Source organism: Bos indicus, chromosome 11, assembly GCF_029378745.1.
Source record: "Bos indicus isolate NIAB-ARS_2022 breed Sahiwal x Tharparkar chromosome 11, NIAB-ARS_B.indTharparkar_mat_pri_1.0, whole genome shotgun sequence".
NCBI lineage: Eukaryota > Metazoa > Chordata > Mammalia > Artiodactyla > Bovidae > Bos > Bos indicus.
This window is the reverse complement of record NC_091770.1, coordinates 7179871-7204134: the sequence shown is the minus strand read 5'-3', so window position 1 is coordinate 7204134 and position 24264 is coordinate 7179871. Positions and strand designations below refer to the sequence as shown.

Here is a 24264-nt window from a genome sequence, read left to right as displayed (position 1 = left end):
GGAAATTTGTAGAAAATATTGGCACATGTGCCTTGACTTGCATTTTGAACATATAGTTTCTTTGTCTATAACTTTTATGTGAGAATTATTCTAACTCATATATATATACACATATAATTTTTAAAATTTTAATAGGCTTGTTTTTATTTCAATGTACATTAGGAAAAATTACTACCAGCATATCAAACCACGTATTTACATTAACAATATAAATTTCCTATTTTAAAATCTTACAAAATATTTTTGCCCATAAAAAATTTCTACTATATGTAAGGTGTAAAGAATAATATAATAATAAAGCATGCACACATCCACCATGCAGCATAGAAACAGAACATTATGAATAATTAGTGTTTCCTCCTCTTTGTCTCTCCCTGAACATTTCAGAAGTTTAATCAAGTCTGCGAATTTTGTAGTTGTCCCTCCATTGCCTAATGCATTTTTAAAAACTGGTGACAAACCAGTTATTTTTTCCTCCATATCTATTATGAACAGATATGTTTATAAAAAAATAAAAATCAATGATTAGAAAATACATTCTTAGAAAGGATGCCACAAAATGTAAATCAAATAATTCACTGTTCGAGTCAACACAAATTAGCTTATTCCTTGAAGGCTCACAGATAACACCGTGTAGTCACCACATCTGGAACAGCACTAATTTATGCTTCCCAGGTAGCTCAGTGGTAAAGACTCTGCCTGCCAGTGCAGAAGACACAGGTTCGAACCCTGGGTAGGGAAGATCCCCTAGAGAAGGGAATGGCAACCCACTCCAGTATTCTTACCTGGGTAATTCCGTGAACAAAGGAGCCTGACAGGCCCCAGGTTGCAAAGAGTTGGACATGACTTAGCAACTAAACAACAACAACCTATCCAGTATTAAAACTTTGAGTACATTTATCTTGGAATTCTCTCTTTAGGGATTTTATCTCGGGTTAAAGAATAATGGGAAGAAACTAAAATCATATTTTACAAAGAGAGTTAAACTATCTCCACCCAGGAAAACCAGCCCAGCTTGGAGACACTGGACCCTCTGAGATTCTAGAAGCAGTTGACTTCTGGCCTCCTTGACCATGAGCACCTCCACCCCCCACCCCCTCCTAAAAGGGCTCAAAAGCTAAGTCAGGGCCAGGTTAGCCAACAATGCACAATTGTCCTCGGAGGTTCTCAGTCATGACATCGCTATGTGCAGAATTCTCATGTGACATACATATTCAATTTCAATCACTTGAGTCTAGAGGTTGTAATTCCTAATAACTTACTGTATGAATCATATATGCTCACTGTAGAACATATGAACAAAAAAGGAGAGAACTAAGGAAAATTAAATCTATCTTTTAATACTGTCACCTCCCTTGACGTCTTGGTATAAACCCTTAAGGAGTTGTGATTTTTTTTTCTTTTCTAGCTGCAGTTTTTTGAAATGCACACGTGTGCTGATTTACTATTCTCCACGTATGCGTGCATGCTCAGTTGTGTCCAACTCTCTGAGGCCTCATGGACTGCAGCCCGCCAGGCTCCTCTGTCCATGGGATTTCCCAGGCAAGAATATTGGAGTGGGTTGTCATTTCCTTCTCCAGGGGATCTTCCCAACTCAGTGATCAAACCTGCATCCCTCGCATGGGCAGGTGGATTCTTTATTACATGCTTCTAAAGGTCTTAGGATAATTGATCGTAAAGATGAGTAGTTAATGCTTTCAATACAGGCCACTTTTTAAGTCCTTTCCCCCCTCAAACAGTAGCATCATTGTCAATAAATAGCAAAGACATTTTGTAAATAATGTACAACCGGTAAAAGGATTTCAACCATTTGAATCCTGAAAAACCACAGGACGCCAGCATTTACTTAGCAATGCAATCTGCCAACGGACTAATACCTTTCTATTAAATCAGTGAAATCAGTTTCTATATATCAGAGCTGAAAATATCAACAGTATTGGTGTTCCGTTACCACCCTCAGTGATTTAAACAATATTATCAGGCTATTTCAACCTAAATGTCCTTCAAACAAAATTCACTCTGATGTAGATACACCCACGTGTTCCCACAATCCGCATCTGCACACATTCCTTTATTATGGTGGAAGGAATCTACTGCTAAACAGAAACTACAGCTAATCAAAGAGTTCCACTTCCTGTGTTCATAATAAACTGACCAAAGAGGGAAAAACCATGGGTAAAGGAAATGATAAAGTTAAACCTGAGATAGGAGATCTAATTTGGCATTCTCCCCAGTTTATAATTAACCATTTTGGGAAGGATCAGATTGAGTTAGAGCCCATTTAGGTTGCTGGTTGGGTATATAATGCAGGGATCCCAGAGGCACTGCCTCTTATTAATCCACACTGAGAAGCTGTAGCTAGAAAATTATAAGGAAGAATTACTGACCCAAGCACGGTGATGCATACATTTTCCTACCTGCTACTTCATTAGCAAAATCACCCCTGAAATGATCATATCATGACCACAGAAAAGATAAAAACCACAGAAAAACTGAATGTTAGTAATCTCTAGGTCAGAAAAGTAAAATTATAAACTAAAAGACGCTTGGCACTGGAAGAAGACAGAAAGGAAGTCTTGATCACCTTAAAGAAAAGGTCACTGGTAATTTCATGGCCATTCAGATCAAACTGGGAAAACTGGGGTGTAAATGTGTTTGAATGAAAGGTTCAGATTTCTCTTAATCTTTTTAAAAAAAATCAGAGGCTCTAATAATGTAAAAAGAATTTTCAGGACTTCCCTGGTGGTTCAGTAGTTAAGAATCTGCCTGCTAATGCAGGGGACATGGGTTTGATCCCTAGGCCTGGAAGATCTCACATGCCATGCAGCAACTAAGTCTGTGCATCACAAGTACTGAAGCCTGCATGCACTCGAGCCGGGGCTCCACAGCAAGAGAAGCCGGTGCGATGAGAAGCACCACCACTGGAGAGTGGTCCCTGATCTCCACAGCTAGAGACAAGCCCACGCACAGCAAGGAAGACCCAGAGTGGTCAAAAATAACAATAAATACATAAATTTATTTTTAAAAAGAGGTCTCAATTCTAAACACAGCAATGTAGGTATGAAATCTAGTAGATGTTATATTCATGCCATAATCTGAAGTCCCAAAAGATCGAACATATCTGGATTTATCTGGAAGAATCCATGCTCCTTTAGTAGCTTTATACATGAAATCCAGGAAAATGTATGTTGACCAAAGGACGTGCTCACTGAGTAAACAGTGGTACCAACAGCTCTTCTCTGTGTGTGGCTGCCTCGTGTCTTTTCAGAAAGGTCACCAAAGTGGCCATCACTGAGGATGAGTGAGGACTCATCGTGGCCCCGGCTCCCCACAAGACGATATTCCATCACAGAAGTGAACACAGTGTGAGAATCTTCATTCTAGAGCCTTTGGTGTCAGCATGTACGACTATAAACCTATACCTGGCAATATGTGATCAATTGAAAAATTCTTAAATTATAATCAACCAATATGTGCTTTTTTTTTTTTAATAAATGACCTTATAAGTATTTGGGAGTTTTTAAAGACAATATTTGGAAGTCATATAGCTGTAGTGTTTATGCCTATGTGTTTATTATAAATATTTTAATATCTCTTTGTGTGCTGAGTTGTTTCAGCAGTGTCTGAGCCTGCCAGGCTCCTCTGTCCATGGGATTCTCCAGGCAAGAATACTACAGTGGGTTGCCATGCCCTCCTCCAGGGGATCTTCCTGACCCAGGGATCGAACCGGAATCTCTTATGTCTCCTGCACTCGTAAGCAGATTCTTTACCACTAGCGCTTTAATAGCAACCACATATTTTTTTAATCAGCTTGAGCCTCCACCCACTGATGTTTCTGAAGAGCTTACTGCTCATGGGTAAAGCAAGGTGCCTCATATTTAGAATCATAATCCAAATACATACTTATCTATGCAATAGAGTTGTTTTGAGACTCAAATAAAATAATGCATGTAAAAGTAACGGAATTCCCTAGAATCAGCATCGTCTACAGCGTGCCATACACAACTTCTGGGGGTAGTGTTCTCCTGAAGGTCACCGAGTTTAGAAATCTTAACCTCTTGGAGAACAATTGCTTCAACTTCTAAAGAAAAAAAATATGTGTGCGTCTTGTTGTTATGCTCTCATAGAGAATCACAAAAAGCGAGCTGAGTACACACTTCTTTTTCCTATTATTGTATGAAGGTTTGTTTTTTAAGAAATTAGCTGCTTTGATCTTAGGAGAGGAATTCCTCTTTGCTTGATGTCCTACAGATTTCTGATGAGATCAAATGAAGGCAATTTAAATACTAGACTTGTAGTAAATATTGATTGTAAAAAACCTCTCCCACCTTGGTTAACTAACTAGTTTGGGCTACAGGAGGGGGTATCTCTAAGCTATAAGGCTCTCTTACTAATCTTGAATGTCAGAAAAATAACTGACTCAATCCAAACACAGCCTCCAAATGAAACTGGATTAAAATTTGCCTTGAGGTCACCTGCTTATGAGCAATACAAAATAATACAGAGATCCAAAATATGTTTTAGCACACAACAGATTGGTCTCATTTGAGATAAGCACCCCTATCCCAGACAAGTCCTCACATCACTAGTGAGTAGATGTTTGAGGATGTTCCTCGTGATCTAAACTGCCTGCACCTCTCCTGTTGAGCATTAAAAGTGAAAAAAAGTGAAAGTGTTAGTCGCTTAGCTGTGTCCAACTCTTTGACACCCCTTGGACTATAGCCCATCAGACTCCTCTGCCCATGGGGATTCTCCAGGCAAGAATACTGGAGTGGGTAGCCAGCCATTCCCTTCTCCAAGGGATCCTCCCGATCCAGGGATCAAACTCAGGTCTCCTGCATTGCAGGCAGATGCTTTACTGTCTGAGCTGCCAGGGAAACCTCGGGTAAGGGGATGCCCAAAAGTTCAGGAATTAAGTGATGTAGGATTTGAGCGCAATGCTGTAGAAAATAAAAGTAAATGCAAAATTATCAGTGATGAATGAAATAGCAACATTTTAAACAAAGGCAAGATGAATATCTCCCACTTTTCTTCCTGTCTCAGGCTCTCATATGGCTCATCACGTCACTGCCAATTAATATTTGTCATCATCTTCTCATTTTAGGATCGGAAGTTTCCTTAAAGCTATGTAAAACCCACCAACAAACCAACCAACCACAAAAGCAGTCTCACCAAGAAATAAGGCAGAAAGCTTTCTGTTTATACCGAGACGCCCTCAGGGATGCTCCTTTAGATCTTTTCCCCAGACTGGGATTTTTCCCACTTAAGAAAGGTGATGGTTTTTCTGATTCATTAGCAAGTAAGGGTGAGAAATAACACTCAGGCATTGAGGACAAGTTGATTCTTATCTCTTGTCTGTTTGCTTTTCAAACATGAGGAGGTTAGGAGAAGGTGGATATTCCTGATCTTCTAAAGATGCCAGGGTGGAGAGGCTGGAGTCACTTATGCTAAATATACATCGTGACTACTTTCCCCAATTTGTGCATTGTTTCTTGGAGGAAAACTGGGCATCCTTGGTAGGGGGTGGGATAATTCTTATGACACTGAAGGGGTTCTTATAAATTCAGATCAATGTCAACGTGCTCAGTCATGCCCCACTTTTTTCCACCTCCTGGACTGTAGCCTACCAGGCTCCTTTGTCCAAGGGATTTCCCAGGCAAGAATACTGGAGTGAGTCACCATTCCATTCTCCAGGGTATCTTCCTGACCTAGGGATTGAACCCATATCTCCTGCATCAGCAGGCAGATTCTTTACCACCGCAGCACCTGGGAAGCCTCCATCAGAGGCCTAAAATTTCTACCAGCTCTTGGGACTACCGCCTTCCAGGTGCTCTGGCTGAAGCACCAGGTTTCAAAGGGGATCCTCTTATAATGATGCAGTATGTACCAGACTTACCTCTCCCTACACTGCCTCTTTACCAACTCCCTAAGGTCCCCTGGCCCCTCCATGCTCCTGCTCACAGCTGGTCTCACATAGACTCAAGCCATCTCCCAACTTCCCACAGATCTTTGCCTGAGACACAGTTACAAACACAGCCTTCTCTTTAAATATCCCACCAATCACCACAGCTCTTGCTCCTACCCCCTCATCCCCCAATCCCAGTTAGCATCCTAGGATGCAGACCTGGTCTTTCATAGAAGACAGGAAGAGACGACTCATGGGAGAAGACAATGTAAGACTAGCAGAGGCACATCAGCAGGGCTTAAAGGGTAGACATGTCTGACCAGGAAGAGAAAGACTTCTAAAATGTGCTAAAAATATTCTATAAACTAACTCGCCCCTCCCTCCCAAAGAAAGATGTCAAAAAACTCTCCTTTTCTTGCTAGAAAGTACTTTAGGTGAAATCGATGGAGCATGGACCAAGCTACAAGGAGCCAAGATGTAGATGTTATTCATCTCATTTTTGCTTTGTTGTATCTCTGCCTCTTCACTCCTAGGATCACCTTTAAATAGAACAATGAGCTACTGCTCTCTGTAACTCTGACACTGAAAGTCCAGATCAAGGGCAATGTCACTTACCGATGGGGGGTGGAAAAGGCTGTAGAACTTAGAACCCCCGACTCCACCATCTCAACTGCTTGTTTCATTTCCAGCTTCTTGTACAAGGAAACAAGGCTTGATTTTGGCAGATTGTTTCGGATGAGGATTTTCCGTAAGTATTTATGATCAAATTTCTTAAACCTGAAAATGAAAACCAATATTTTGGAAATCTTCAGTGTCTGTCATGTTATGTAAGTATATACACTTTTCTTGAAACAAACTCCCACTTAACTGTATTATTCTCAAAAACGCCAGGACAGTGCCTGGAATTCATAGACTCTGAACACTTTTTTTTTTTTAATCATAGAATTCATACACTTTTTTTTAAATAAAGAAAGAACGGCCAGATGGCCTGAATACATTGAAAATCAACCTAACTAAAGGAAGGGACAAGCTATAATCAGGGCAAAAAGTAGGCATTAGATGGGAAGCAGGAGAGACCAGTTCAGTTCCAGTTGTGGGAGAAGAAAGGAGGGGTTGATCGGGGCTTTAGTTGGCCCATCCTGGTAACTGTAACAGTGGCAGCTGCACTTACAGCGATGCTGGCCTATTCAGCCAGAACCCATACGTTTAAATAGCCTGGTAGTTACAGTAGTTTCATTCATTATGCTGCAGATCATTTTGAATCCTGCCAATTAGGTGGAGGCTGGTGGGAGAGCCCACATATACCCTGAATGATGGAGCATCTGAATAAGCCAGACGCTGATGGCCGCTGACCATTGTCTCAAAGCTCGGGCTGACCCATTAGACTCAGCCACTCAGAGAATGTGGGGCCTTCAGTGTCAGCCATTTGTTTGGAGGAGGAATTTTCAATACCTCCAGCCATCTTCCATTCAAAGAGTAATGTATCTGCTGCTTTATTTCCTGGGTTGCTGGAATGTCACCTGGTCTCCTGGTCTGTGGGGTGAATGGACTCTTAATCAGCCAAAGTTCCTCTGGATTGAGCAGGCTCTGACTCATGGGCTCTGTGATCTGTGTTTGGTTCATACCAGGCTCACTCTGGCTCCAACAGGGTCATCCCTCAGCCTTCTTCATGAGAAGCAGTGGTTTCTGTTTATTCCTCAGTCTATCGCCATTGGTCACTCAACTACCAGAACTTGTCTGAGTTTCTCAACCTGGGCTCACTTTGACTTTGTCCTGGTTAAGACCAGTGGTCGCCATTGCCCTTGTGCTGTTAGCCACTGGCTCCTCCTGATGGACGACTTGGTGGTCACTTCCTACAAACCCAGCATGTCCTACTTCCCTTCTAGCCTTTCTCATGACTTCTTCCCAGGCTCCTCTGTTCTTCCTCTCCCTTTCCTGCCTCAGAGGAAAGGAGAAAGGAAAAAAAGGAAAGCTTCTCCAACTCCTGTCCTCAGGGAGCTTCCCCTCTTCCCAGGATCCCAGTCATCTCAGCCACATCCACATCTTTGGGTACCAAATACTGACAATTCACAATCTCTATCACAGTCACGATTTCCTCCTGAACTTGAAAGTCAGTTCCAAAAGGGGTTAAGTGAGTATGGGACACTTAAGCAGAATCTGCTATTAACTCTGAACATTCTTCTACAGTCTATAAACTTAACCATGACATTGTTACCTCCCTCTGCTCACTATCTGAAGATCAGATGGTCATTCTCATTTTTCCCTTGCTTCATCTTCCTTTTCTGATGTCATAGCAAGCATGTCTCCCCTAGAAGTATTTCAATATCCCTTCTTCTAATTCTTGACCTTCACTAGTCTGGAAACTTTGTGGCTCATTGAAAACAACAGACCTAAATGCACATCCAGGTTCCACTGTATGGCAGGTTAATTGACTTCTCAGAGTTGGTTTGCTCATCTTTAAAATGAGCATAAGAACACAGGACAGTTAAGGAGATCATGTGAGAGATAACTGGTGTGACAGATAATTCCCCTCTTTCTTTTTATTGGAGTATAATTGCTTTAAAATATCGGGTTAATATACTCACCATTCATATAGTAAAATATATCGCCTCCCTCTCGAGCCTCCCTCCCACCCCCGCATCCCACCCTCTAGGTCATCACAGAGCACCAGCCAAGCTCTCTGTTCTGCACAGCAGCTTCCCGCTGGCTGTTTCACACACGGTAGTGTATATCTGTCAATGCGATGTGTCTCCCCATTTAATTTTTCTCTTTCTAATCCAGCTTCCACATCACTGTGTAGTTTGCTTTCCGAAGTCCAAGTATGGCTATGCTCCTACTTAATAAATAGCCTTTTGATATGAGTCTTAAAGATCAAATTGAACTTTATAGTATCAATGGCTGTACAGAGATGCTGGACTCTGCACTGTAAAAGTGCATCCTTGTCTTTCCTATCTTTCACCTTGTCTCATCTTTCTGACCATATCCAAACCAGGACATGCTCTGCCTTGCCTTTGCAAGGGAGATACACTGCTTGGAAATACACTGCTATTGCTGATGCTTGGCAGGCTTGCATTCTTCTCTGCATTCTCTGCCTCACTTATTTTCCAAACGCACTCCCACATTATTATATAGTTTATGCATTTGCCTCTGTTATAACATGCCCATGCATGCTCAGTCACTCAGCCTTGTCCAACTCTTTGTACTCCATGGACTGTAGCCCGCCAGGCTCCTCTGTCCATGGGATATTCCAGGCAAGGATACTGGAGTGGGTTGACACTTTCTTCTCCAGGGGGATCTTCCTGAGCCAGGGATCGAACCCACATCCCCTGCATTGGCAGGTGGATTCTTTACCGCTGAGCCACCTGGGAAGCAGGTTGTACTAATTCTCTGTAAAGCACTCAGATCCAAGTTCACTGCCTCCACCCCCTGGGAGCCCACTTCCCAGGACTTCTTCCTGCTTCCTATATGCCATGACTCCCGGGCCCTTTGTCTTCCTGGCCCCCTTCCTCGGGGTTCTCTCGAATTTCATGCTCAGCTTCCAGGGGAAGCTTCCGCGGTTCCCCACGTCACAGCTACCCCTCCTCGGGGCTGAAAGCTGTCTCTTACTTGTCTCTCACTTGGTAGTGGCTCCACTGCCCACACACATCTTCAATTCCAGCTTTCAGGTGGTCCATCAGCTGACAACAAACACAGAAAAATGATTGCTAGTGAAGCATTAACCCTACAAGACACACAAGGAAAGTTAACACACGGTGAAAAACAAAGGAGGCTTTGGTTTCCTAGCTCATATCTTCTTTTCTATCACTCTGTTGATAGAACCGAAGCTTACAATGCCTTTCCCAGTAATGCCACCAAGTTTCATAATTCAAAGGCTCTGTAGATAAGTTCTTCAATAAAGCATATGACTTCCAAGGAAAACAAGGTACTTGCTTTGCTATGAATACTATCTTTCTAGAATGATCAAGGAAGATTCTCATTACTGAAATGACATGGATATAAAGCCTAATAACCAATCATCGCTCTAATTTCATTGCAAAAAGAAAAGAAAATGCCAGTGCCCTTTTATACAGTTTCTAAAAATATAGTTTTATGGATATTCTATTATAATACCTCCTGGAGAAGGAAATGGCAGCCTACTCCAGTATTCTTGCCTGGGAATTCCCATAGGCAGAGGAGCCTGGTGGGCTACAGTCCACGGGGTTGCAAAAGGAGCCAGACATGACTGAGCAACAAAATTATAATGACAGAATTATATGTTTTTATCTGATCTTTTTGTCTCAGTATTTACATTTCACCATCCACGCCGGTTATACTCCATTTGCTTTATCCAAATTGTTTATAAGAATTTAGGGAAAAACACAATCTCTTTATAATTTATTAATTTACAAATAATCTAATTAGTGAAGTTTATCATGGCTTCTAAATTGTGGGGAGAAAGTAGATGAAAATACTCAATTAATTCTGAAACAATTATGCACTTTCTACCAATAATTATATCTTTTGTGATAAAAAGAGATAAATACGAAAGGGGTGAAATATCCAGGTTCTATTATTTTAGGTATACTATCTAATTTCTTAATGTAATGAATAGAGGGGATAAAGACAGAGACAAAAATCTTCAGTCAGGTTAAAGCGCAGTTTTTTTTAAGTTCCATGTATTTATTATTTACTGTTGGCTGTGCTGGGTTTTTGCTGGCACTTGGTCTTTTCTCTGGCTGAGGCAGCTGGGGGCCCCTCTTTCTAGTAGCAGCGTGTGTTCTCATTGCGGTGTTTCTCTTGTTGCAGAGCACGGCCCCTAGGGCATGCAGGCTTTAGTAGCTGCGGCTCCCAGGTCTAGAGCACAGGCTCGGTACTTGCAGTGCACAGGCTCCTCTGAGGCCGGTGGGGTCTTCCAGGACCAGGGATGGAATCTGTGTCTCCCGCATTGGCAGGCAGATTGTTTACCACCGAACCACCAGGGAAGCCCAAAGCACTCGGGCTGTATTCCACTGTGTTTAGAGGAATACTTCTTTTAAAACGCTCACTCCTTATCCCCAGCTGTTAAATACTTCCAAATGGGCTTGGAAAATTTTTCGGTTTGGATTTCCTGGAATTAAAATTATCTTATTTTCATGGGTGACTTTGGCCATGAAATTCTGCGCTGACTTTGACTTCATCAGTTTTTCCAGCATCAGGGTTAAGGACTCTCAGACATGAAGGAAAACTACACATTATGTGGGTCAATGGTCTCGAAGCCTGTGGCTGGAAGCCTGAATCTCCAGGACAGCGCCTGTGCCGAGTGTCCCCCCGGTTACTGTCTGTACTTCACCTGTGACTGTGCCGTACGAGAAACCACTGTCCCGATGCTCTTCATTAGGAACCGAAGCTTCTCACAGTGCATCGTCCGTGCATTAGTTCCCATTTCTATTCCCCAGAGCCACTTGTTGCTGTTTAGTCGCTCAGTTGTGTCCGACGCTTTGCAACCCCATGGACTGAAGCATGCCAGGCTCCTCTGTCCATGGGATTCTCCAGGCGAGAATACTGGAGTGGGTTGCCATGCCCTTCTCCAGGGGATCTTCCCGGCCCGGAGATCAAACCTGGGTGTCCTGCATTGCAGGCAGATTCTTTACCATCGGTGCCACAAGGAAAGCCCATAATGGCCTATATGGAAAACAAAACAAAAAAAATCTAGAAAAAAACAGACCCTTTCCTAGAACCTTCAGAAAGAAAGTCAGTCCTGCAAGATCTTGATTTCATCCCAGTGAGACTCACTATGAACTTCTGACCTCCAGAACTATAAGATAATAACTGTAAGATGAAAGCAACTGAGTTTGTGATAATTTCCTTCAGCGACACTGCTGGTGGAGCTGGAGAGGGAAGAGGCCACGTCTAGTGACATATCCACACCTCTAAACCAACTCCCATAGGCGACCAAGAAGGCACGTCTTACTAACTTATTAATCATGACCAAGAGATGACTTACACGAGTATGGAGTTCTTCGTTGATGGATTCTTTTTTATTGGTCTTTCTAACATCCAGATACCTGACCAGAGGGCCAACTGTGATTCCCTATGTTGTAAACAACAAAATAAAGGTTTTGTTGTAGCAAAGATTGTCACTGTAGAGACCACGAATCTATTAGCAAAGCTATGGGGACTCCCCATTTTTATAGCTTTGTTTTATACTAGTTTCTCCTGAATAAATGCTCCAGTGTTTACTTTAGTTCTTATTTAATGTTTTTAAATTCTGCAATAAAAACAGGTATTCTATTTTAAACCAAGGACATAGTTTCATTCTTTAAAATAAACTCCCATTAGTTTGCTAAGCACTAATTCCAGTTAAAATAAAAACTAGTACTAACTGGAATCTTATTTTCAGTAATACACATTAGAGGTGCTATCATTTACCTGTACCTAAGAACATTTTGATTTTATTATTCAAAAGTCATCAAAATTTAGAGTTTCCGGGATGACCCAAAACATGATCTAGACATATTTGGGAATTTAGTTTCAGTATTGAACACATATCTGAAAATCAGATAACAGTATCCTTGTCTTGGTATTTTATTAATTTAACACACAATCCTGAGAGGAATAGACATTTCAAATAGGAAAGAAATCTACCAACCTGAATAAATACAGTAAAATATATAACGACTAGGGTAGCAGTAACAAACAATTTCTTCCTAGGAAAAAGAGACAGAGGAAGCAAAAACGCAAGGGAAAAGCTTCCAGCTCCTCGGACACCACTGTAGAAAATTACGCATTGGTCCTTGATGGAGAAGGGGAAAGTCCGAAACTGGTTACTGACATAGAAGAGAACAAACACGCCTAGAAGGGGGAGAATATGTATTAGAGGAGAGGGTCATGAATGAGCAGAGACACAGCAGCACTAGTAAATACAGGTCATGCCACGCGCCCCCAAGCAAGGCAACTGAATTCCATCACACCCACAGCTGTCTGAGCCCAACAGATCAGCTTACAAAGCTTTTCACTTCTCGGCTAGTTGTGGCACAGCAGTGCTTCAAGTCAGAAGTCTTGTTCCCGACAGGGATGCTCACAAATGTGTGTGTTTTCGTGTGTGTGTGTATTTGGGATTTCCCAGGTGGCTCAGTGGTAAAGAATCAGCCTGCAATGCAGGAGACGAGGGCTTCCCCTGGCTTGGGAAGATCGAGAAGAAGGACATGGCAGCCCATGGTATTATTCTTACAATAATGGACAATACCATGGACAGAGGAGCCAGGTGGGCTACGGTCCATGGGGTCACATAAAATGGGACAAGACTCAGTGACTGAGCACGTCTGTGTATTTAGAGGAATACATCTTGATTCTTTTGCTATAAGAAATGGCATCTATTTTCTAATCCATTTTCGTAAACTTTGCTCTGCCTTTCAAAATTAAGAAAAGCAATGGTATTACTTGGAGGGTACAAGCCTTTCTATCAACTCCTACTCTCACTGAGTCAGCAGAGGAGGTGTGTGACTTTGAAGGTGAGAGGGGCCCTCGCAGTGCCTGGGGGGTTCTCTGCAGGTGAGCAGAGCTTGTGTGGGTGATTTGGTTCTTCTTGAAACTCAATGCAAACAAGAAGGGAAGTTGGCAAGGGGTCACCAGGGGGCTTCTTACTGTCAGTAAGTGGAAATGGAGGGTGGAAGAGCTTATTGGAAACAGGTATTGTCTATCACATCTTTCTCCATCTCCCAGTGGCCCACACGGCTGAGTTACAACCAATGCAGGATTTCCTGGTGAGAGCAGTCCCTTCACTTAAGCTCTGACTAATCAGAGAATAATAAAGCACTCAGTATCCTCATGTGACTTCTAATGACACAGACATCTCAGCAAGCATCCTTGACACTAACTCTACTGCCCTATAGGTCTCGTAGTATTAGAACTGAAAGGGACCTAATGAATTGGTCCACACCCACCATTGTGTGCTTGGGGTAGAAGTTTTTGAGTAGTTGACTGTCAGCTTAAGATCAAATAATATCACCAACTCAAGAGACCAGAATTTGAGCAAACTCTGGGAGATGGTGGAGGACAGAGGAGCCTGGTGTGCTACAATTCACGGGGTTACAGAGTCGGACATGCCCTAGCTACTGAACCACCACCACCATCACCAAGGTCAAATGACTAGTTAGTGATAGTGACAAGACTTGATGTGACATTATAAATTTATATCAGAGTATTCTTAATTCTTTTCTCCCCTGAAGATCCAATAGGCACGCATATTCAGAGTTAATTTTATGAATAATTTAAATATTCCCACCTTCTTGTTATTCTTTCCTAGCATCCTTTGATAGTAGGGACATTGAAAATGCAGGAGACAATGCAATTTAATGTTTTTCATTTTGCTTTGTTTGTCCCGGCTCCTCCACGGGCTAGTCATGCGACCTTGGACAAGTGTCTTAATCTTGTCAGATACTCAGTGTCCTCACCTGCTTTATGGAGATGCTGACAGTATTTATATCAGAAGATGGAGGTAAAGTTCAATAAACTCAATATTTATAAATAACAGAAAACATGACCTTCTATGTTATAACCCTTCGTGAGTGAGAACTATTCTTAGCTACGATGAGTCAGGTAGTAGCCAGAGAGCTGGACTCTGACACCTGGCTCTGTCCCTCACCCTGATGTGGCCAAGTCATTTTCTTGGGAACTGTTCCATCATTTCCCTTGGATGGAAAATACAGGAGCTGGGCTGGATGGTCACCAAGGGTCAACCATGATGAGGTCTCTGCAACATTAATCTCCTAGATGGTTTCTATTCCTGTTGGCTGGGCTGAGGCTCTGAATCTGATGCCCCCTTGACATTAACTTGACTCTGTAGGTCCCTGCAGTATTAGAACTTAAAAGGACCTAAGAAATTTGTCCACATACACTGTTTTGTGGTTGGGGAAGAAGCTTTCCAGGAGTTAACCTTCTGTATGTGTGCTCAGTCGCCTCCAACTCTTTGTGACCCTATGGATTGTAGCCCAACAGGCTCCTCCGTCTATGGGATTCTCCAGGCAAGCATACTGGAGTGGGTTGCCATTTCCTTCTCCAGGGGATCTTCCCAACCCAGGGATTGAACTCACATCTCCAGCATTGGCAGGCGGATTCTTAACCGCTGCACCACCTGGGAAGCACAGGTAACTGTCTTCCCAAGGTCAAATAGCTAATTAGTGATAAGGCTTGATGTGAGATTATAAATTTATATCAGAGTATTCTTAATTCTCATCTCCTCTGAAGACCCAAGGCACACATATTCAGAGTTACTTTTATGAATGTTTTTAATATTTCTGCATTCTTGTTATTCTTTCCTACATCCTAAAAACCATTCTGAATTTAGTATGGATATATTCAAGATGAGTTATCAGCCATTTCTCCTAATTTCTCTGTGAGTAATTGGCTTGAAATTACATATCAAAGTCATGTAAAAATGCATCAAATATTGGTCAAAACCATTTTAAAATATAACTGCTTCTAATCAAAGGAAATCTTATAGTTCAGTAATGAGTGTTCTTACTAATTCCAGAAACAAATATACAAGTTAAATTAGAAGGCCTTTGACAAGACATCTCGTGTTTTTAAATGATGCATATTTGATAGGGATGATCAGACAGGGGAGCCCAGCATGCAGCAGTCCCCAGGATCACAGGGATTTGGACAGGACTTAGGGACTGAACTACAGACAATGAGGTACATTGCAGAGTTGCCTTTACAAAGCATTTTTTTTTTTAAAAGAAAGGATCCACTTCCTTTGTTTTCTATACATCATACTCAATCCTTGACTAAAACCATCTATAATATTTAGGAGGTTGTTTTCTAGCAGGATTTGCCTTCTATAGACTACAATTTGTGAGATTTCACTTTTCCTGTAACAAAAGTGTAAAAGAGAGCCTGCAGTTTATAATCTATATCTAATTTAAGGTGCAAGAAGGTACAAATTGGCAAAGATGTGATGAGCAAAAGGTAAATGTACTGAGTTATATTTAAATGTGTCTTTGTGAAATTTCTCTCCTCAATTAAAAAAATAAAAGTGCTCTGGCTCCAGCTTTGTTTTAGTGCAAACACTTATCAGCTAGTAATTATTTTGAACTGATTGAGGAACGAACCAGAGAACATTCCTGGTCACCATAAGGTACCCAACCCCTCTACCCCCACCCCCAACCAGTTAAACCAGTTGGCATCATCTCATTGCTTATGCTTTAACCTTGCAGGAAGGAATAAGAAAAATAAAAAGAGAAGCAGGTAGGACTCCGTGGGGCTTGCCATGTCTTACTGATGGCCCTCCAGATCTGGCAGAAGACCAGGGTGAAGCAGATAAAAGCCCAGTTCCACTCGTGGTTCTTTCCAATGGTGGACACGCCCATGAAGATGAAGATCAGGGTCTCGCTGACGCTGCTCAGCATCTTCATGAAGTATTTGATAGTCGTGTATGAGGTCTGGGACACGTTTTCTTCCACATACTTTTTCATGGTCACCGCACAGGCTGTGATTCTGCAGCAGGAACAGAGAGAAGCCACAGGACCTTGCCCCTCACTGGAGAATCCTCTTTTGGTGATGGTGTGTGTGGGTGCTCAGTCACTCAGTTGTGTCTGATGTCTTTGTGACCCCATAGATTGTAACCCCTCAGGCTCCTTTGTGCATGGGCTTTTCCCAGGCAAGAGTACTGGAGTGGTTTGCCATTTCCTCCTCCAGGGGATCTTCCCGACCCTGCGTCTCCTGCATTGGTGGGCGGATTCTTTACCACTGAGCTACCTGGGAAGCCCGTGATGGCACAGAGACACAAATCCTGTTTTTATCCAGACAGAACATCTCCAACTGCAAATGTTCATTTTCTTTCTTCTTCTTCTCACTACCCAAGGGGTCTGCACAAATTGACTGTGATGGGGGAAGGTGGGAGTGGCATGGTTTCCAGAAAACAAAATGCTGCATACTTCATGCAGGAGCCAGAAGCAGGACTGTTTCTATCTTGCTCTCATCAAAAGTTATGTCAGCCCTATCTCTTACCCCCAGCTTCACTTGCCTTAAACCAAAACAAAGCCAGTGCAGTTGCCCAGAAAGAATAATTCAGCAAGACCCCTCATACGATAATGTTCCCTACAAAAATTTAATGAGAACATTTTCACTTAAAATGCTTCATTCTAGAGCCACTTAGCAAGTTTGGAAAGGAAAGAAAGGATTTGCTTTGCCTTAGTAGTTTGCTCAATTTTTTTTCAGTACATAGTAGGTTTTATTCTTAAAAATATATGTATACTTTTAGTATATTGTATCAAATAAATCAGGTGGGTTTCAAAAATGCAAGAGAGGTTATATGAGCCAAATACATTAATTTGAATAAATTGGCAGAATCATTACTTAATTTTCAACTTGCGACTTCCTGATGAGAACTAGAAATTTCCTTTCGCTGATGGTATTTAGTTATTTATACTTGGAATATAACTGCTTTACAATGTTGTGTTGTTTTCTGCTGTACAACAGTGTGAACCCGCCCTAAGTGTACAGATATCCCCTGCCTCTTGGTCTTTCCTCCCACCACCCCCCACCCATCCCCGCCCCCCAGGTCGCCACAGAGCACTAGGCTGAGCTGCTTGTGCAACGGCAGCTTCCCGCTATGTTTACGCAGGCCATTTACATACGTCAATGCTACTCTCCCAATTCTTCCCACCCTCTCCTTCCCCATGTGTGTACACACATCTGTTCTCTCTGTCTGCAGCTCTATTACTGCCCTGCAGACAGACTCATCAGTACCATTTCCTAGATTCCACACATATGAGTTAGTATAAGATATTCGTCTTCCTCTTTCTGTCTTACTTCACTCTGTACAACAGACTCTAGGTCCAGCCACATTCACTTTTAAGGAGAAAGACTGATGAGTGCCTAGACTTTGTGAAAGCGAAAGGAAAAGTGTCAGTTGCTCAGTTGTATGCATCTCTATGCGATCCCGTGGACTGTAGCCCGCCAGGCTCCCCTGTCCATGGGATTCTCCAGGCAAGAATAACTAGAGTGGGTAGACACTCCCTTCTCTGGGGGATCTTCCCAACCCAGAGAATGAATCCGGGTCTTTTGCATTGCAAGCAGATTCTTTACCGTCTCAGCCACTAGGGAAGCTGCCTAGACTTTACACTACTGTATGTAATCAAAATAAATACTTCTATACAATAAAAGTGTGCCCAAGGATCTGGGTATGAGGATAATGTCATTTTTAAAAAGGCAACGTGATCAAATATAATAAATCAAGTTGAGAAGCCTGATTCCAAGATCTAAACAAGGATAAACATTTCAAAAACATTTTCATTAGAAAAAAAAATCTGAATTTCTAGTCTTATCCTATCTCTTGAGTTTTACTCCACACTGACCAGTCCTGGAGCAATGACATGACTTAAGTGAAAGAGCAGAAAGCAGAGTCCAGGAATGACAGTAGTTCCTGGCATGCTTCCTTTTGTGCTATGCTAAGTCACTTCAGTCATGTCCGACTCTGTGCCACCCCATAGACGGCAGCCCACCAGGCTCCCCTGTCCCTGGGATTCTCCAGGCAAGAACACTGGAGTGGGTTGCCATTTCCTTCTCCAATGCATGAAAGTGAAAAGTGAAAGTGAAGTCGCTCAGTTGTGTACCCTCAGCGACCCCATGGACTGCAGCCCACCAGGCTCCTCCGTCCATGGGATTTTCCAGGCAAGAGTACTGGAGTGGGGTGCCATTGCCTTCTCCAATGCTTCCCTTTAAAATAATGCATTTTTCAAGGAAAAAAGGTAACAACTGAAGTGAGACCTTAACCTTGAACCTCTCCCAGCTCATCTCCGCACCAGCTTTTCTGAGCATTATAAACTTGCTAAGCAAGCTGTCTTCAGGCAAATCACCAGGACAGAGCAAGCGCAGGTGCTGGGGAGAACATTTGTTTGGCAAAGGACCTGAACTGGATTTGACAGAAGTTCAAGAAACCTGAATCCTCCTGCATCGCTTTTGAGGACTAGCTTTAGAAGTCGGGCCCTTCCCAATTCTGGTCCACAAGATGTGGTCCTAAACTCTCCTTATGGGATGGGAGTGGGTCCTCCGTTTGTACTCACGCCAGGATGCCAGAGAGGTAGAGTGTCTCGGCCACTAGGTAGGACAGGTAGCTGAACATGAAGACGATGAGGGGTTCGATCGCAGAGATGTTCTGGGTGAAGCGGGTGATAAACGCAGAAATGAATCCAAAGATGACGCCAAAAAATGCCCCCCCGCACCCAACGATGACGAAGCGGGCACATCCAGCCAAAATGTCCACGGGTTCTATGTCTTCAAATTTGTGCATCTTCGTGAAGGCAATTAAGATGTTATACAAGACCTAGATGAAAAGAAAATGAGAAAAAGGAAAGTAGACTTAAATTAGAAATGAGAAACAGTCGTGCTTGCTTTGGCAGCACATATACTAAAATTGGAATGACACAGAGAAGATCAGCACTGCCCCTGCTCAAGGATGACATGCAAATTTGTGAAGAGTTCCACATTTTTTTTCACCCCAATACAAAATAAAAAGTTTAAAGTTTGGGGAAAAATAAAAATAAATTAAAAAAAATTTTAAGCATCTTAGAAAAAAGAAAAAGAAATCAAGGTAGCCTTTACAAAGTCATCTACATAAATCTTCCAGCTAGTAATACCAGCCAGTCCTTACCATGAGTTCAGATGTTAATTTGTTTAAATTATTCATTAAAATTAATGAAATTAATTCTAAAGAAACAAATGAAAAACAGTTTACACACAGATTCTTTTTTTTTTAATTGTTTTATTGTGGTAAAGTCGCATAATATAAAACATACTATTTTGACCAGGTTTAACTGTACAGTTCAGTAAATGGCAACCCACTCCAGTGGTCTTGCCTGGAGAATCCCAGGGACGGGGGAGACTGGTGGCTGCTGTCTATGGGGTCACACAGAGTCGGACATGACTGAAGTGACTTAGCAGTAGCAGTCAGTGGTACTAAGTACATTCACATTGTTCTGCAACTCTCACCATCATCCATTTCCCAATTTTCCACCATCCTAAATTTAAACTCTGTCCCTAATAAACACTAAGTCCCCAGCCACACAATCTATTAATATACTTTCTGACTCTATGGATTAGTCGCCTATTCTAGGTACCTCGTATGAGTGGAATCAAAACCTATGTGTCTACACCTACTGTATACTGGAGTGCATTTTCAAGCTTAGCTTAACCCATGTTCTATAAACAGATTGTACCTTAATTCTTTTCTGCCCACTGTGCTGTACAGTAGGTTCTCATTAGTTATCTACTTTATACATCGTTGGTTTACACACAGATTCTTAACTTTGGGTCTAGTTGAATAATACACCACAATAAATTGCATAAGAAGAAATATTGACACAGCTGCGAAAGATTATATGCATTCCAAATCATTTAAACCTGTTCGGCTTCAGGGAGTAAGTACAATCTGTCCTTTGCTCAGTTGTGTCTGTCTCTGTGTGACCCTATAGACTGTAGCCCCCAGGCTTCTCTGTCCATGGGATTCTCCAGGCAAGAATACTGGAGTGGGTTGCCATGCCCTCCTCCAGGGGATCTTCCCGACCCAGGGATCAAAACTGCATCACTTGTGTCTCCTGCATCGGCAGGGGTTTCTTTACCACTAAACTACCTGGGCAGCCCCAAGAAGTATAATACAGCTTTAAAGCACGGAGCACCTGCTTCGCGCCAGCCTCTTCGCTGAGTTTGGTGTCATTATCAATTGATTTCCTCTGGCTCTGAATGCACCCTTCAACACAGGCTCCATAATAAACAATGAAAGTCTTTTATTGCTCTCCGGAGTCAGGATGGAATCAATTCATACACTTTTTGCTGTCCATTTGCACATGAAGGTCCAGAGTGTTATCCAGCCCAGCACAGGTTTTGTCTTTGGAATGTGAGTTGGCAGAGAGCAACATTTCTGAAAGTACTTCAAGTGTTACCAGTCTTCATCTGGGTGGCTTCATCTAGTGAACTCTACTAACGGAGGGGAAGGACCATGAGGGGGGCATGCAACGGCCCCTCTGCTCACAGGCCCTCATGCCCCGCTCCAGGGCAGCTTGGCCACACTGCCTTCTATGTTAGTTCCCTAGGGCTGCTGTAACAAGGCTTCCCAGGAGGCGCTAATGGTAAGGAACCCATCTGCCAATGCAGGAGACACAAAGGTTCTATCCCTGAGTTGGGAATATCCCCTGGAGGAGGAAATGGCAACCCACTCCAGAATTCTTGCCTACGACATCCCATAGGCAGAGGAGCCTGGCGGGTTATAGTCCACGGAGTCGCAAAGAGTCGGACACGACTGACTACACGGGCACGGATATTATTTAAGCAAAGCAAAACCATGCTCTAAGAAAAACCTTGCCTGAGTTTTTGCAAGAAAATTGTGACTTATGGTTTCAAAAGGAATCCAAAAGAAACTTAGTGGTTGTATCCCAACTCAGTGACTTTCTTTAGTTCGATTTAACCTTTTGCCTGACCTTGGGGCAACCCACGTGCAGGTCTCAGAAGGCCTGGGTGTTGCACTTTGGAGCTGTGCTCATGTCCCAAGGAGTGAAGCCAAGACGAGAAGCTGGAAGCTAGCATGAGACTCAAAAAGCAAATCTGAATGAGTCTAATTGAGACTCTGGGAGTTTATTTGACTCTTAAACCCAAGGAAACCCATGGAGTATGATTGAGACTCAAAGATTTGCATGTTTAGGCCACAAAAGAAAACTCTTTTGCATTGCTCTACAGATTATAAGGAGCAGCCTGATCTGTTCCTAGGACCTGGGAAGGTCAACAGGACTAGTCCTGGCCCCAGACACCCGTGCGCGCTGCCAGGAAGAGGCTATGGCATTTTCAGAAGCTAAAGTCATACGTATAATTAAGAAGACTACACTTACAGACATAATCCATATGACTACATGGAAAACAATTCTTATCTTTCAAATTATATGGCTGTGAATGTCATTACAGTTATGAAAGATTTTCTTTGGGTTCCTTTCAAATCACAATCATGTGTGTATATTTTTAATATATTGGAAGGGGAAACTCAGCCAATGCTAACACTCAAACACATCCCTGGCACTAAGGGGAAACAAAATCATATTTACCTTCTTTGCTCAGTGGGCAGGTGCAAAATCGGGACAAAATAAGAAATATATATTTTGGAAAACTTCCCTGGTGGTCTGGTGGCTAAGACTCCATGCTCCCAGAGCAGGGGGCCCTGGTTCCACCCCTGATCAGAGAAGTAGATCCCACATGCTACAACTAAGAATTTGCAAGTCACAACTAAAGATCCCACACGCCACAACCAAAAGATGCCGGAGGAAAAAAAGGATCCTGTGTGCTGCAACTAAACCCCAGTGCAGCCAAATAAATAAATTAAAAAAATAAAATATTAAAAATAAAAAAATATGTATATGTTTTCCTTTGTCCCCAGTACCTGGCACAAAGTTCCTAAAGATCTAGTAATTCCCTGAGTCATTTGTAATGAGTGCTTTTCAATCCCTCCTGAATTTACACTAATGAAGTGACTCTTGCTGGGGTTCCCTCTTACCCTGCCGCAAGGAGGGGGACTGGTTGCTGGAGGAAACAACCATGTGATGGTAAGGTTGTATCTTTCATCCCTACTCCCTGACCCTCCAGGAAGAGGAGAAAGGCTGGAGCTTGATTTCAATACTCAGTGGCCAACAACGTCATCAGTCATGCCTAAGTAATGCAACTTCCGGAAAAACCCCAAAGAACAGTGTTCAGAAAGCTTACAGGTTGGTGCTGGGAGGGTGGTGCACCTGGAGAAGACATGGAAGCTCTGCACACACTCCTCGGGACCTCACCCTACACATCCCTTTCATTTGGTTGTTCCTGAGTTGCACCCTTTCCAAAAATCTGGCTGTTGCTGTTCAGTCGCTCAGTCATGTCTGATTCTTTGAGACCCCATGGACTGCACACCAGGCTTTCCCGTCCTTCACTATCTCCTGGAGTTTGCTTAAACTCATGTCCACTGAGTAGATGATGCCATCCAGCCATCTCATCCTCTGTCATCCCTTCTCTTCCTCCCTCAGTCTTTTCCAGCATCAGGATCTTTTCCAACAAGTCAGCTCTTTACATCAGGTAGCCAAAGTATTGGAACTTCAGCTTCAATCCTTCCAATGACTATTCAGGGTTGAAGTCCTTTAAGATTGAAATAAACTGGAAATAAAAACTAAGCTGCTTTCCTGAGTTCTATAAGCTGTTCCGGCAAATTGTCAAACCTAAAGAGCGAGTTGTGGGGACGCCCAATTTTATAGCCAGTCAGTCAGAAGTATGTTGTCTTGTGGTCGGTGCCTGAGGTCAAGGAGTCTTATGGGACAGAGCCCTTAACCTGTGGGGTTTGTGCTAATTCTGAATACTTAGTGTCAGAACTGAAACAAATTGCAGGACACTAAGTTGGTATCTGAAGATTTGGAGAACTGGTTGGAATTGGGAAAAACATGCACACATTTGGTGTCAGAAGTCATGCTGTTAAAAAACAGTTTAGAGAAGTTTCATTAAGTGGTCCTTTTCTGTTACCTTTAACAAGCTCACCAACCTCCCAAGATCACAGTACTGGTAACCCTTTATGGACACCACTATAAAAGTTTGCAAAGGTCTTTCAACACAGAAAATAATGATCAAAGACACCTGCCCACCACCCAGGGTTTAGCAGAAGTGGAGAGTCAATTTCAAATGTGCTGGTATTTGTTTTTTTACCAACTTTACCGAGGAATGATATACAAATGATAGACTGGAGATGCAGTTCAATCCCTGGGTCAGGAAGATCCCCAGGAGAAGGAAATGGCAATCCAGTGGAGTATTCACGCTGGGCAATTCCATGGACGGGGAAGCCTGGTGGGCCACAGTCTATGGGGTTACAAAGAGTCAGACATGACTTAGCGACTAAAAAACAACAAATATGTGTGTGTGTGTGTGTGTGTGTGTGTGTGTGTGTGTATATATATACACATACATATAGCAAGATGAGTCAGTAATATACTGTGTACTACACTGTGTACTATAAATACTAATATAATATACTAATGTAATATAATATAAATACTGTGTAATATACTGTGTATACACACATATTTTCAGTATATTACTGACTCACCTTGCTATATATCTGAAACTAACTTTCAGATAAGTGTAGATAAACTACACTTCAATTTAAATTAGAAAAAAAGCTTTAAAAAATGACAAAAGGGAAGAAACTTTTACCTTACTTCTAAAAAAAGGTCAGAAAATTTAACAAAGAGTGGCAGGATTTTATTGATTTAGGACACAGCAAAGAAGTTTCTTTAAGGAGCTTCTTTTCAATTTAAAAAGCCTGACCCTCCTTCTCAGCTTAAAACATGGTAGGGTAAAGGACAGACCATACTTCATAGCTGCTGTTACCATCTACCTGC

General features: G+C 42.3%; 1 protein-coding gene and 1 non-coding gene across 2 annotated transcripts in view; one reads left to right on the top strand and one right to left on the bottom strand.

The window, feature by feature from the left end:
* SLC9A4 (solute carrier family 9 member A4) overlaps positions 1–24264 on the bottom strand; it is a 56329-nt gene that overhangs the window by 10700 nt on the left and 21365 nt on the right. The window contains exons 3-8 of the mRNA XM_019969839.2: positions 18931–19190; positions 16143–16360; positions 12513–12715; positions 11868–11954; positions 9512–9582; positions 6521–6682 (exon numbers count right to left, since the gene is read on the bottom strand). Of these exons, the coding sequence (XP_019825398.2) occupies positions 6521–6682; positions 9512–9582; positions 11868–11954; positions 12513–12715; positions 16143–16360; positions 18931–19190 (1001 nt within the window). The remainder of the gene's footprint in view (positions 1–6520; positions 6683–9511; positions 9583–11867; positions 11955–12512; positions 12716–16142; positions 16361–18930; positions 19191–24264) is intronic.
* On the top strand, positions 19251–19357 carry LOC139186038 (U6 spliceosomal RNA). The gene has a single exon (XR_011569607.1). It is a non-coding gene; the product is annotated as a U6 spliceosomal RNA (small nuclear RNA).